This window comes from Aegilops tauschii, chromosome 4, assembly GCF_002575655.3.
Source record: "Aegilops tauschii subsp. strangulata cultivar AL8/78 chromosome 4, Aet v6.0, whole genome shotgun sequence".
Lineage (NCBI taxonomy): Eukaryota > Viridiplantae > Streptophyta > Magnoliopsida > Poales > Poaceae > Aegilops > Aegilops tauschii.
In genome coordinates this window covers 114,181,849-114,196,906 of record NC_053038.3, presented here as the reverse complement: position 1 = coordinate 114,196,906, position 15,058 = coordinate 114,181,849, and the positions used below count along the sequence as shown (strand labels likewise).

At 43.4% G+C, this 15,058-nt stretch overlaps 1 protein-coding gene across 1 annotated transcript; it reads left to right on the top strand.

Annotated features, from left to right (window-relative positions):
* Positions 1-707: 707 nt before the first annotated feature.
* Positions 708-5,232, top strand: LOC109746711 (WEB family protein At5g55860). The gene is made up of 3 exons (XM_020305812.4): positions 708-1,042; positions 2,058-2,239; positions 3,318-5,232. The coding sequence occupies exons 2-3, from the start codon at positions 2,087-2,089 to the stop codon at positions 5,067-5,069; spliced, it is 1,905 nt and encodes a 634-aa protein (XP_020161401.1). The 5' UTR covers positions 708-1,042; positions 2,058-2,086; the 3' UTR covers positions 5,070-5,232.
* The last annotated feature ends 9,826 nt before the right edge of the window (positions 5,233-15,058 follow it).

Below are 15,058 nucleotides of genomic sequence, written 5' to 3'. Positions count from 1 at the left end.
AGTGGGAATAAAACTCTAGATGGGCCGGCCTATTCGTCAGCTAGTGCTGGGAGAGTGTGCGCCAGTTAATGCAAGCTCCAGCCCACGATCCCCTCATTATCCCTGTATAAACCTTGCTACTATCTAATAAGTGTTGGTATCCTAAAAAAAATCTAATAAAGCGCTGGTTTACCGCTCAAAAAAAAGTTAATGAAAGCTCAATAACTGGCGCTTAAGACGCCGAATAGATCTGGGAAACTGAGCGCGCATGCAGTTTCGTGAGGCCCATCCCAGTTGCGCCTATGTCATATTGCACGTCGTAAATTATTGACAATGTTCAATTTTTTTTGACAATGTTCAAAGAATGTTCCTGTTTTAAAAAATTGTTCATGTTTTCATTTATTTCAGGAGTTTCAAAAAATGTTCTGGAAGTTTGAAAAAATGTAACCATTTTTATCTTTCTTCACAAATTCAAGAAATGTTCTTCTTTCCAAATTTGTTCACATCATCGAAATGTTTATGTTTTATAAAATTTGTTCGAAAATTCAAAAAATGTTTTTGTTTTGAAGAAAATATTCGTAATTTCGAAAAATTCAGTTGCAGGTCCTCGGTTAGACCCAATACATGGACTGCAGTTTTTGGGATTTTTTGCAAATTAATGTTCCAGTTTTGTCGCTGTCGTACGTGTCTTTAAATGTTGCGCTGCCAATTTGAACATGAGAGCGTCTATGTGGGAGTGGTTTGCACGCCGGGCAGGGGCTTCCTTGGAAAGCACAGCCGCCGCAGGGGCTTCCTTGCAATATATCAAGACAGGAGCGGACGCCCCGTGAAACCCGCCACCGCACCACCCACCTTTCTCCTTTCCTCCATTCCCTCGCTCCCGTCGTCTCTCCCCTCCGACGACGACCTGATCTCTTCTCCCCCCTCCGCGCCACCGCCACCTCGCTCTCGGGCCGGCCGGCACCATCTTCCTCGTCCTCGGCCTCGGCGCAGCAGGACCTCCAGCACCGCATCCTCTTCGAATTTGGTCAGACCGCTCCTCCGACCGCCACCGCCGCGTCAGGTACCCTTCCTCCTGCATTGGCCAATCCTCTCGCTTGAATACTTCTTCTCCCATCACCCGATCGTCGTCACGTGGTGGGCGTGGCGGAAATACACACACGGCCGTGAATTTTGTGGCAGCTACGTGCTGGATCGCGACGATTGGTTTGTTGTGTAGCGGCGAGCCTGCAATTACCTAGTGATGTCGTTGAGGAAATTACCGTATTACTTTTGTGAATTTGCTGGATTCGCGAGAAATTTTTAGGAACATACCTAGTATGTTGTATGGTTTAGTGTTCACGAGAAATTTCTCGAGTACTAGCTCAAGGTGCAGGCCGCATACGCATTTTTGCCCGATTCTCTGTTTTCATAATTTGGGTAATACTTTATCTGGGGAATCGACGGCCACATTTCTGTTGCTGATTCCTTCTTACCATCATTGTAGTTTAGGAACCCGGTCTCTATTTTAGTTTCTGAAGAGAATCTCTGTCATGGATGGCGAAAGTATCGCTTTGAACTTATTGCTGCAACCCTTTACTATTTGGTGGTATTCAGCATTGCAAAAAGCCGGATCACATTTATCAGCTCATGGTTTTAATGAGCATTATATCAAGTGGAGGCGAACGAGGGGGCCAGGGACAGTGTAGTAGAGGGAATAAGAGATTAAGAGGGCACATGCTGTTGTATAAGAGTTACATATCAGGGAGCAATGGTGTTTTGGTAATGAAATTGCTAGTGCAGGGAGTGTGATCAATGGGGTTGATCGAAGAAAAAAGGGATAAATGTACTGTGGTTTATTTTTAGGAAAGCTGTGGTTGTTTCTAATGAGATTGTTGACAAATTCAGAAACCTCATAAACATACTTAGGGTTTTTAATCCCTTGAATATCGTAAAACTAATCATCAGCACTGTATTTAGCTGCTAGATCATAGGTTATTTCTCTTGTTGGTCATCAGAGAATCTACTGGACCCCTTTGTAAAACCGATCCATTTTATTGTATATGACTTGATGTAACTGCAATTATTTTCTGTCACAGGCTGCATACAGTATTGTGGCAACGGGATTATGGGGACACCACACGCTGATTCAGAAAAGACTGGAGAAATAGATACAAGGGCTCCTTTTGAATCTGTTAAAGCTGCAGTAAGCTTGTTTGGAGAGGTTCGGTTTTCCTCTGAAAGATCCGCCACCAGAAAGGCACAGGCCCCACAAGCAGAGGTACTATTTTTTAGCAGAAAATTGTGGCTTTAATATGTAATTATATGATAGGCCTGCATGCAGAATTTTTTGTATACATTGTGTGCAACTGCATCTATCTAAGAATAATAATCAAGTGCGGATATCATTGATGAAAAGCTATATTAGTGCTTGAACTGCCAACCTAAGCATAAATAGGGGTTTCTGTGATCAGATGTGTAGATCATAGTCGGTATCAACAGTGAAGTCATCAGATTGTAGCGTACCGTATACTTTTCTTTTGTCCCCTTCCAATGTTCATTTGACATTTGCATAAACGTTTATAGATTATTGCCTGTAGTTCAGTTTCAGAAAGCACTCACAAGGGAAAGTGATTTTACATGTATATCAGAATATTGTATTTGTAGAAACTGTCTTCTGTCTTTGATTACTAATATCTGTGGTACGTTTGGACATTTTTGGCAGCTGTTACAGTTTGTCTTAAGAGAAACTTCTGTACTAGACATGATGTGCCATGAAATCTTTAGTTGTACCTGAAAATTATTTGTCCTATTGACACACCCTTTATCTTAGTAAAGCACAAAGTTTAGTATCTTGGTAGAGAATTTTGGTCTCGATGCATTTGATAGAAGAAAAAGTTTTTTGCAAGCCTAAGAGTGGACCAAGTACAACCACAACGCACACGTCCCTAGCGCTAATCACAGCCGGCAGTGACACCTGAAGGGCAACCGCTCATGCTTTAACCCACAGACATGCTTCCACACAGATGGTGTCAAGCAGCGAGGCAATGGCCTTTCCCCATTTTAGACGGCAGTGTTGCGCTGCTTCCAGATCCTGCACCCATGCTGTGAGCATAATCAACGACTACAGCCCCCCCTCCCCTGCTTAGGACGGTTAGGGTGGAGTCCATGGTGCTTCCACCAGCAGAGAAGTCGTCTCCACTGTAGGAGGGTTCTCGTGTATCTTGCTTTGTATATTACACATGATGGTACATAACCCTTGTAGGATCAATCAGTTTTAGTTCACTTGGATTTAGCTTGTATTTTGGTACCATATTATTATGCTGATCCTTTGTACATATAAATTTTGTCTGTGGTAGAGGGTGTTGGCTAAGGAGACAGAACTGCACTTGGCTCAGAAAGAGTTGGATAAATACAAGGAACAACTGAGTAATGCTGAGACTACCAGACTCCAGGCCCTCTCTGAGCTTGAGAGGGCTAAAAAAAGCGTTGTGGATCTAACAAATAAGCTTGATGCAGTCAACAAGTCAAAAGAACTGAATATCCGGGCAACAGAAAATGCAAATATTCGAACAAAGGAGCTCGAAGGTGGCAGCTCTAGTGAAGCCGTTGGAAAGGATGGTCCTTTGAAGCAGGAGCTAGACAATGCGAGGGAACAGTATGCTATTGCTTTGGCAGATCTTGATGCAGCAAAGCAGGAGCTTAGAAAAATGAGAAAGGATTTTGAAACCTCACTGGATGCTAAGTTACTTGCTGCCCAGCAGGAAGCAGAGTCTGTGCAGTCTTCTGAATCAAACAAGGAAAAGGCATCTCAACTCCGTACCGAGATTGCAATGGTTCAAGAGTCACTTACGCATGCTAAGGCAGCCACAGAGCAAGCACGTGAAGAGGAGGCAAACATCCTTGCTGAGAAGGATGCTGCCAGGAGAACTTGTAAAGAATCTCTGGAAGAAGCTCAGAGAAAATTGTCAAATTTGAGAAATGATTTTGATCCTGTAGCTTTCAAGGGCCTCCAGGAGAAACTCGATGAGACTTATTCTGAGATTGCATCTTTGCAGAAGAAGATCGAAGATGCGAGAGATAGAGATTTGGAGTCTGTTTCTGCTGTCAGCACAGAGTTGGATGATGCTAAAGAAACGTTGCAGAAAGTTGCACAAGAGCAAACTTCTCTTAGCAGTTTAGTTGAATCGCTGAGGCTGGAGTTACAGGCTGTAAAGGAGGAACACAGTCAGCTGAAACATAAGGATGCAGAAATTGAATCTATTGTAGGGGACCTCCATGTTAAGCTCCAGAAGTGTAAATCTGATCTTGAGACTGCAGTAGCCACAGAATCGGATGCAACACTAGCTTCTGATGACCTGATGTTGGCCCTCGAGCAGTTGTCTTCTGAGTCAAAAAATGCTCTTCAGGAAGCTGAGGTGCTGCAAAAGCGTGCAGCCGAGTTAAGAGACGAAGCTGAAGCAGCACGTGCTTCATTAGTGGAAGCAGAGCAAAAGTTGCAGTCCTCTTTGAAGGAAGCAGAAGTAGCAAAAGCTGCTGAAACAAGGGCTCTTGATCAGATCAAGCAACTATCAGAAAAGGCAAGTGCTGTCCGTGCCTCAATATCCGAGCCAGGTGCAAACATCACGATCTCAAAGGAGGAGTTTGAATCTCTAAGCCGAAAGGTAGAGCAGACGGAGAAGCTGGCAGAGATGAAGGTCGCGGCTGCTATGGCCCAGGTGGACGCTGTTAGAGCCAGCGAGAATGAGGCGATCAAGAAACTGGAAGCTGCCCGCAAGGAGATGGAGGACATGGAACTGGCAACAGAGGAGGCGCTAAAGAAGGCAGAGACAGCGGAAGCAGCAAACAAGGCGGTCGAAAGTGAGCTCAAGAGGTGGCGAGAGAAGGAAGAACAAAACAAAAACACCGAGACCTACGTGCCTCCGGTGGGAGCGACATCACTGGCAGACGCTCCATCTCACAAGGCTTCTTCCGCAAAAGCCAATGAGAAGAGCAACGGTCATCAGAAGAACAGCAAAGCTGTATTGCGGAAGAGCTTCATGCTGCCCAGCATCACAGGAATGTTCCACCATAAGAAGAAGAACAATGCCGATGGCAGTTCCCACTCATAATATGTCCCAGGCTCTTGCTTGCAAATTCAAACTTTTAACACATGTTCATTTGTACGAGTATATTCTAGTAGTGTTGTACCTTTGTAATGTGCTGAACTCCTAACTTTTGTCGTGTACCCATGTTCATGTTGTATATGTATGTCTGTGTACTTTTTGGTGGTAATCTACTGTTTCTAAAAGTCCAAATCAAATCACACCTTATTGATGCTTTTCAATGGTATGGTATGGAGTGACAACATGTTGGTTCATATTCTGATAGATCCCTCGGCCTGGTTGGTTTCCTGAGTGCTATTGTGGCAAGAATTTGGTTAAAAAATTTGTTCGCTTTCTTCACTTAATTACTGCTGCATATCCAAATTTTCCATGTAATTAATTCCATGTCGCTTCTGTGAAAACTATAATGATTTGCTTGCAGATTCTTTAACATTGGCGAATCTGATTTGGTGTTCAGACCTGAAATTTAGAAGAAGAAAAAAAAGCATTTGCCAGGTTCAACAAATAATGACCTTTACTGGTGAGGAAAAGATGAAGGTGAGATGATAATTGTATTTCCACAACCACATTATGTAGAGATGATATTTGGATTAAACAGCAAGCTTGCTAAAGCCAGTCAAGTGCTCAGTGACAATTAGCTCGTGTACTGATTCTTTAGTACCTGGTTAGATCTCACGTGTTGCTGAAGGAGAATTGTTTGATCTCATGTGTACCTGGTTATATCACCTCTTCTTTGGAAATAAAGAATGAATTAGTTAGTTTTATGTTTGTATGTCAGGCAAAAATCAAATGGGGGAAGCGACCTATCAGTCAAGATTCCAATTGTTATTTGGTGTTGAGATTCATATGGTTGAGACATAATTTTAACTGGGCGCCTTCACATGTAATCTATTGCATCTCTGACATGTGTTTTGCTACAAAATTATGTCCCAACCATCTGTATTTGCATTACTGCTGTAAGCTTCTGAAATGTAAATTATGCTAGGACGATTCCTCTTTAGCTTTAACTATGATATTCCTAAATGCGTACTATTGGGATTACGACTACAATAAATAAATAAATCATGACATGCGAGCAATTCTTGGTTTAAATACTGTGAGCTTAAATAATACTCCCTCCGTTCCGAATTACTCGTCTCTGAAATGGATGTATCTAGAACTAAAATACATCTAGACACATCCATACGTGCGACAAGTAATTTGGAACGGAGGGAGTAGGAGCTAAACTGTTGTGCTATGTTCAGAATTGGTACTAGAAAAGATAGTCTAAACTGCACATTCTGAAAGTATATTGGATTCTTGCCCTCGGGAAATTAGTCTTCTAAGCATTACTTTGTAAATAAATGACATGATAACTTGTTGGTTCAGTTTAAAGCTGCAGGCAGAGGCTTGCGGTAGCGGGAAAATCACTGCCAGTTGAAAACTATGTTACACTCCTGCTCTTGGGTGATTAAGCTGTTGTGGTTTTGCTTGGTAAATAAATGACATGTTAAAACATTGGTTGTTATTTTGGTGGCGGCGACCAATAATATAAAGAAGTTCCTTGCTTAGATGGTTGGTTAAGTCATGGGTACAGCATGGAAAGGGTCAGCAAGAAAATCAGCCAATAAGTAGTTGACTGTTTAAGTTGAATTCATATTAGTTTCTGCAAAAACTTTGTTACAAATCTCTGATATGAATCGCTTGTTGCAGCCACAAACCTATTTAAGATGCCTCTCAAGTACCGCCCTGAGGACAAGGCGGCTAAGAGGGCTTCTAAAGAAGGCCCATGCTGAGGCTGAGGGGAAAACCGTGAGGCCAAGAAGCCAATTGTTCTGAAATATGGTCTTAACCATGTCACTTGCCTCATGGGAATACAAGTTGCATATTCCTAACAAGATGATCAAGAGGAACCCTAGACCTCCCTTTTTATAGACAAGAGAGGTCTTAGGGTTTACATGTTGGATGCGATCTGGGGGCGTCGCCGCCCTCTAGTCTTGGGTGTCAAGAAGGTCGTTTGGCCCCTCGGGGTTAGCGCTACGTCGTGGGCCCGTAGGCCTCCTTGTGGTTGATGACACTGGGCTCCTTGGCGTTAGCCACCCCTGGTCAAGGACCCCGTCAATATACCCTCGATCCTACATTTGTAATCCATTATAACAGTTGCGATCAAGTATCGCTTCATTACTATAAATACACTGAGATCCCCTCTAGGATTATCATGGCAAATCATTGTCTCTGACTTGTCAATATTATTATGACATCTGTCTAGACCCATGATACCCATCATGCTTTTGGCAGCAAAATATTTTTCCTAATGCCAGGTGAAATATTCTACATTATGTCAGTGCTTGTGTTCATAGTTTTGCTCTTCAATTGATGTATAGTTCAGTATTCTATAGCCTTGGATTTCTACCTTCTTTTAGTTCTTGTCAATATCAATATCAAGAATATTAATGTATAATTTTATCCCCTGAGCGTGTCTGAAGGCAATAGTGATTCTTGATCAAACCATTAAATCCCTTCTTTTTAGATGCTATCCGAAGTTTTGAAGTTTAGTTTGTTCCTTTAGCAATCAATTTTTGCTCCACTTTTGTCCAGTTGGAATTGCCAACAACTCTAAAACAACAAAATCCTTTAATCTAATGGAAATATTGTCGTCAACCTGAAAAATATATTTAGAAAGATGATACCAACAATACAAGTAACTAAAGCTAGCTTCTGCGACCCATCAGAGCTTGCTAGTGCTCAATTCTACAACTTCTGTTGATTAACATAAATAACTAGATTGTAGGTCTTTCCATCTTCTATGTTCTGAAAAATGAAAAGGCAGGAGTTATTACTAAACAAGATAATAAAGAGTCGAAAGGTTAGGAGAACAAAACATGCAGTTGATATTTGCTTGTGAGGGGATATTGAAGCTCAAACTACCTAAACTATATCAAACAAAACGCAAGGAAGCCAAAATAATAATTGTTAAACAGGAATCGATAATATTGATGTTCATCTTCCCATGGTCTAAGCCTCTACAAAAAAGTATTTTCAATGATTATACTATGGCTAGGGGGAGGCAGGGGCAATGCCACCTCCTCAACATTTGCACATGCTGAGTTTGCAGGGGAATGTTAAAAAATCGAGTCAGGTTAGTTAGTAAGTTAGAGCTGTTCGTGTCCATATAGTTGAGATCTTGTAATCTATTGTATCAGTCATGACCATGTATTCCTTCCTCATCGTAAATATACGGAGAACCCCTCGGGGATTACACGACAAATCATTGTCTTTGACTTGTCAATTATTATGACTTACGTCTAGACCCATGAAACCCATCATGCTTCCCGCAACAGTGCTTGTGTTTACATTTTTGCCCTTCAACTGATGTATAGTTCAGTATTCTAAAGCCTTGGATCTCTACCTGTTTTTAGCTCTTGTCAATATCAATACCAGGAATATTAATGTATAATTTTATCCCCGGAACGTTTCTGAAGGAAATAGTGATACTTGATCAAACCATACAACTCGCTTCTTGTTAAAAGTTTTCTAATGTCTTGAGTTTCTTTTTGTTTCATTGGCGGCCAATTTTTGCTCCACTTTTGCCCAGTTAGAAGTGCCTGCAACTCTGAAACAACAAATCCGCTAAGCCAATGGAAATATGTTCGTCCTTGTCATGACCAAATATTTAGAAAAATTATACTAACACTACAGTAAGTGAAGCCAACTTCCGCTACACATCAGAGCTTGCTAGTGAAACTGTCAGTTCGGCACCTTCTGTTGATTTAACATACATCACAAGATTGTAGGTCTTTCCATCTTCTACGTTATGAAAGATGAAAAGGGAAGGGTTATTAGTAAACTGGATAAGAAAGAGTTGAAAGGTTAGGAGAAGGAAACATGCAATTGATATTTGCATGCGAGGCGATATGAAAGCTCACACCACCTAAAATACATCAAGCAAAATGCAAGGAAGTCAATGACAATAATTGTTAAACGGGAATTGATAATGCTTACGTTCATCTTCCCTTGATCTAACCTCTACAAAAAAGTTTATTCAATGATTACACTATGGCTAGGGGGAGGCAGGGGGCAATGCCCCCCAACCTTTGCACATGCTGAGTTTGTAGGAGAAAGTTGAACAATCAAGTCAGGTTAGTTAGTTGGTTAGAGCTAACTGTGTCCGTATATATCCGTGTATATGCATCATCATATATTAGATTCTCAAGCTGAGATCTTAATCTACTTAACAGTTCTAATCATGTATATCATGGAAAATCATTTTCTCTGGCTTGTCAATATTATTATGACTTACGTCTAGACCCATGAAACCCATCATGCTTCCGGCAACAATGCTTGTGTTCGTAGTTTTGCTCTTCAATTGATGTATAGTTCAGTATTCTAAAGCCTTGGATCTCTACCTACTTTTAGTTCTTGTCATTATCAGTATGGAGAATATTAATGTATAATTTTATCCTCTGGATGTGTTTGAAGGCAATAGTGATACTTGATCAAACCGTACAACTTCATTCTTGTTAGATGTTATCTGAAGTCTTGAGATTCTGTTTGTTTCTTTAGCGGTCAATTTTCGCTCCACTTTTGTCTAGTCGGAAGTGCGCCAACAACTCTAAAAAAACAAAAGCCTTTAAGCCAATGGAAATATTGTCGTCCATGTCATTACCAAATATTGAGAAAAATGATACTAACACTACAGTAAGTGAAGCCAGCTTCTGCAACCCATCTGAGCTAGTGAAACTGCCAATTCGGCACATTCTGCTGATTTAACATACATCACTAGATTGTAGGTCTTTCCATCTTCTATGTTCTGAAAGGTGAAAAAGGAAGGGTTATTACTAAACTGGATAAGAAAGAGTTGAAAGGTTAGGAGAACGAAACATGAGTTGACATTTGCCTACGAGAGGATATGAAAGCTCACACTACCTAAAATACATCAAACAAAATGCAAGGAAGTCAGAAATAATATTTGTTAAATGGGAATCGATAACATTTATGTTCATTTTTCCTTGATCTAAGCCTCTAAAAAAAGGTTTTTATAATGATCATACTACGACTAGGAGGGGCAGGGGGCGATGCTCCCCCCCCAACCCACCCCTCAAGCTGCATGTAGCTCCGCTAATGCACTAGAACATCCCACAATCAAAGTTCTTCCCATATACCACCAGGCCCTACATGGTTGTTCTCCTACAAGACCAGCCAAAGTAGTTACTACCTCCGTTCCCAAATGCATGGCGTATAAACCGAGTAATAAAGTCAATACTTTATATTTTTGACCAAATATAGATGAAATGGTTAACAATTATAATATTGAATAAATACATTATGAATATATATCTAGTGATAGATATATTGATATTGATTTGGTATTGTATATCTTTATATTTTTGTATATATGCGCTTGGTCAAACATTGAAAGCATTGACTTTTTGACTCAGTTTATATGACATGTATTTGGGGATGGAAGGAGTAATAAGAGAATACTAGATCATGAAAATGCACGTTGCCGCACCCGTTGGTATGTGTGACTATGTATGAGAGGATTTATAAACCCGCAAAAAAAAGAGGATATAAGACATACAAAAATATAATATAGAAGTAAAGAAATGTTTATTAAATCTCAATTTTGTTTTATCGTTTGTGACTTCAGTAAGCAGTGGTACCTTACATTGGTTGTACACAGTCGAAATAATTTGGAACATGTTTTCTTGGCCACTATCTCAAACAAAATTCTTCAAGCACCAATGGAGCTGTCAAGGAAGACAGGAAGACTGGAAGAGTACATGGATGTTGCCATAGTTGACGTTAACGTTTATTTAGTTAGTAGTAATTAGAAGCATTTTCTATTTTGTATGGGTCAATAACATGAAGAGAATATTATTCCCAGTGCCGCTCTCTAATATTTGTTGCTTGATTCGGTGATGTCTTGTTCCACATCAAAGAAATCACAACTATCCTTTATATCTCCTCAAGAGCTCTTTTACTGTACCATGTGATATATATGGGCTGTCTATTCTCGAAATCTAAGGGTGACGATCGATCCATACTGCTCAACTGGGCCAGTACCATCGCCAGCGGTATGCAGTAGTATACTTGCTTGAGGGTGATTTGGGAAGAGAGAAAATTCAGCCCGCCCCAGGGCTTGTACAATGGTGCTATCTTAGGAGTGCCACGTAGGATAAATGATGAGTTGAAGGAAATAGAAAGAGAAGACAAGAGATGATCTCTTAGCATAATATGTCTCACCATGTTTTTAGGAATAGCTAGTTATTGAAGATAAGGCTAAGAGATGACCCATTTAGACAATTTTATTTGTCATCTCTAAATTACATGCAAGACTTAAGATAAGACCGTCTTATCAACCATTGTACATGCCCTCACAACTGAACCAACCCATTCTCTTCACTTATCCCGCTCGACCGTAAGCACCCGCCTGTCGGCTAGGATTTCAGCGGCCGCCTCGTCGCCTCCATATTGCCGACCATGCTCATGGACTGATGCTGATATGCCGCTGACCGCCCCGTGCACCCGCATCGTCTTCTTCAACGAGGCCTCCTCTCCTCCCCTTCCTCTCTGCTGGCGTCCGCCGCTGCATCTCGTCTTCGTCTGCGTCCCTTCCTCGGCCATGCTCGTGGACCACGCTCGGCGGTATGGCACAATCATCTGATTTTGACGAGCTCCTCTTCTTCAGCGGGGCCGCCTCGCGACCTTTGGGCGCTGGCTAGCTCGGGAAATTAGACATAGTATTTTAGAAGCCATCAATCGACGGACTCCATCAATCAACCAAAAATACATCATCTTCATCAACCAGAAGATGCGTGATTAACTACCATGGTACCACTACCAAAGACAGGGATTGCACTTCAATGCCTTAAGGCACCTGTCTTTGTGTGCATGGTGAGGCCCACATGTCAAAGATCCAAAGGCAGGTGCCTTTACAGCACCGGAGCTATGTCCCAAAGACAGAGGAGGTGGGAAAGGCTGCGATCTGTACTTTTTTTATGGGCAGTGACAAGCACGCAGGCGAGGGGCAGTGGCGAGGGCGAGCCGGGACGACGAGTTCAACGACGGCGAAGCCGGCTAGTCGTCGGGTGGGCGGCGGGGAACGGGGCGACAACACAACCGGGGCAAGAGATCAATTCCTGATGGGCTAGCATTACGAGACTACCCTCACGAAATCAACGGTGGATGATTGTATACTACTCACTTCCATCTATAGCAGTATAGGGTACCATAAAAAAGCTCCTCAAAATAAGCTTCCAGAGTTGTAACTATGTCAGCATGAGTACAGAAATCACAAGACATGAATAAAGTATTCATAAAGTCAAGGGGGGAGAACAAATAAAGTTATCCCATGAAAATAATTCAAGTCAGTGTAGAAATCTCAAAAAGAATGGTCTACAAATTTTTCAGTACAAACTAAAACCTTCTCTCCACATATTTACTCGCACTCGAGAGTTTGTAAGGTGAGGAATTTATTTTCCCATTCAGTTGGAAAGTTTTTTTTAACTTTGTTTGACGTTGTCTTAAAATTCTTCTCTCAAAACTTTTGAGTAGAGTCTTCAATTCATTGATACCAGATTTGATATCTGTCACTAAAAATACACACCAAACTGTCCGAGCAGTGGAAGAGAAACATTCTTACCTTAATTTGTTTCTAAAAAAATACTACTCCCTCTGTTCACTTTTATAACACGTTTAGACAATTCAGACAATGCCCAAAACAATTCAATGTCAGCTGTCCAAAACGTCTTATAAAAATGAACTGAGGGAGTACATTAAATTTTGTCAAGCAAATAAAAAACTCAAACAGTGATGAGGGATCATGTGAGCAAGGCTCGGTAAGGCATTGAAAGGGAGAGGTAAACACCCTTCAGAAGAATCTCAGCAGGTGTTCTTCACACGATCTGTCAGCACCTCTACATCAAGGGCAATGACAGAAGGGGCCGGGAGTCAAGCAGGCCCATCAACAGAGGGCGACGACCCAGTCAGCACAGCGCCAGCGGGCACCAATACTTAAGGCGTGTGAGTGTGTGTGAGTAGGTAGGCTGGATTACTGTAAACATAACTGGAGCTGCTCTCCACGGCACCCCCTCTCTCTCCCTTTCCCCACCTACCCTCCTACCTTCGTCTCCAAGTTCTTCCACGATCCGATCTGATTGTAAGCAAACTCCGACGAGATCCGTTACAATCTGGTATCAGAGGTCCAGTACTCCATCGATCTGGAGACCGCCTACCCCAAGCCCCGTTACCAGACGAAACAAGCCCAGCAGGTGGCGGCGATAGAGGAGCAGCTCGCGGCCCTCGCTAAGGCCGTCACGGACGGGCGCATCGCCACCGAGGTGAGGATGGATGCGATCCAGACCTCCTTGGAGTTGTGGCGCCCCGCCGTCTCCCACATCCAGAAGCAGGTGGCTGATCTGCGCAGATAGGTTGGGCGCATCACGCTCCACCCTGCACTGGTGGCGCCTACGGATCCGATCCCGAAGAGCGACACGGTGGTGCGGCCGGCGTCTTCTACAAGCCACGACGACTCCAAACACCACGGGCCGAGAGGCCACGGCAAGATCGATGACACAGGGGGTCAGGCGTATGGCGTGGTCACCACCCATATACCGCCTCCGGTCAAGGGTACGCCTGTGAACACCAACCCATCTTCTGAACTGCATCTAGTTCCGCATCGGGGTGAATTAGATCCACGCGCAGCACCCAATTCACATCTTAGTTGGTCGCCGCCCAAGTTGGATTTCCCCACCTTTGATGGCAATAATCCCCAGTTTTGGAAAACCCGATGTGAGAAATACTTCAGTGTGTATGGTATAGCCTCCGAGTTGTGGGTGCGCGTGGCTACTCTCCATTTCACGAGGAACGCAACGCGATGGCTGCAACTACATGAGGCGCAGAGTGAGTCGATGTCATGGGAAGGGCTGTGTGCAGCTCTGTGCGGCAAATTTGGCCGTGAGCAGTATCAGGCACACCTGCGTCAGTTCAGAACTCTTCGTCAGACAGGCACTGTACAAGCATACATGTCTCAGTTTGAGGAAATCATGCACCACCTCTTAGCCCATAATCCAGCTTTTGATCCAGTTTTCTTTACCACTCAGTTTCTAGAAGGATTAAAACATGAAATTCGAGTGGGTGTAATGTTACATCAACCCAAGGACCTGGACTCTGCGTTTTCTTTGGCTTCGATGCAGGAGGAGCTGATGGACGCCTTACCGCGGCGAGAGTACAGGCGGCAAGATGTGCCACAACCGCGAGCGGCCCCAAGACCACTGCTGGCAATGGGAGCACCAGCGCCCCAGAACCCACTTCCGGGTTCACCAGTCGCGGCTGACGGCAGACGCGACATCGACGCCACGAACGCTCCTGAGCGCGGGCGAGCTGGCGAGGATCGCGTTGCCGCACTGCGCAACTCCAGGCGCGCACACGGTCTCTGCTTCAAGTGCGGAGAACGATGGGGCCAAGGGCACCAATGTGCCGCTACTGTGCAGCTTCACATTGTGGAAGAGCTGCTCGAATTACTGCAAGCAGAGGATCTGAATCAACAAGTAGAAGAGCAAGAAGGGGAGGTGCTGATGTCAATTTCCAAGGTAGCAACCACAGGGCAGACGACACCGCATACAGTGCGCCTTGTTGGGACAGTTGCAGGCAAAGAGATGCTGATACTGGTGGATTCGGGGAGCTCGCATAGTTTTGTCAGCGAAGGCATAGCAGCGATCCTGCAGGAGCAAGTTCAGCCAATGGCCACCACATCAGTGAAGATAGCTGACGGTGGAATACTCCAGTGCAAAGGGATGATACCAAACTGCTCATGGTCGACACAAGGGCATACATTTCAGACAGATCTGAGAGTTCTATCTCTGGGATGCTATGATATGGTCGCCGGCATGGACTGGTTGCAGCAATGTGGACCCATGTGGGTTGACTGGGAGCACAAAACACTGCAGTTCCAACACGCATGCGAATGGATCTTGCTGACAAGAGTTCAACCGAAGGTGACAGCCGTGCCCCAA

What these genes read in the sequence shown, in the direction of transcription:
- LOC109746711 (XM_020305812.4), top strand. Translation starts at nt 2,087, where the DNA reads ATGGGGACACCACACGCTGATTCAGAAAAGACTGGAGAAATAGATACA. An exon ending in CACAGGCCCCACAAGCAGAG is followed by an intron (nt 2,240 to 3,317) that starts GTACTATTTTTT and finishes TGTCTGTGGTAG; the next exon opens with AGGGTGTTGGCTAAGGAGAC.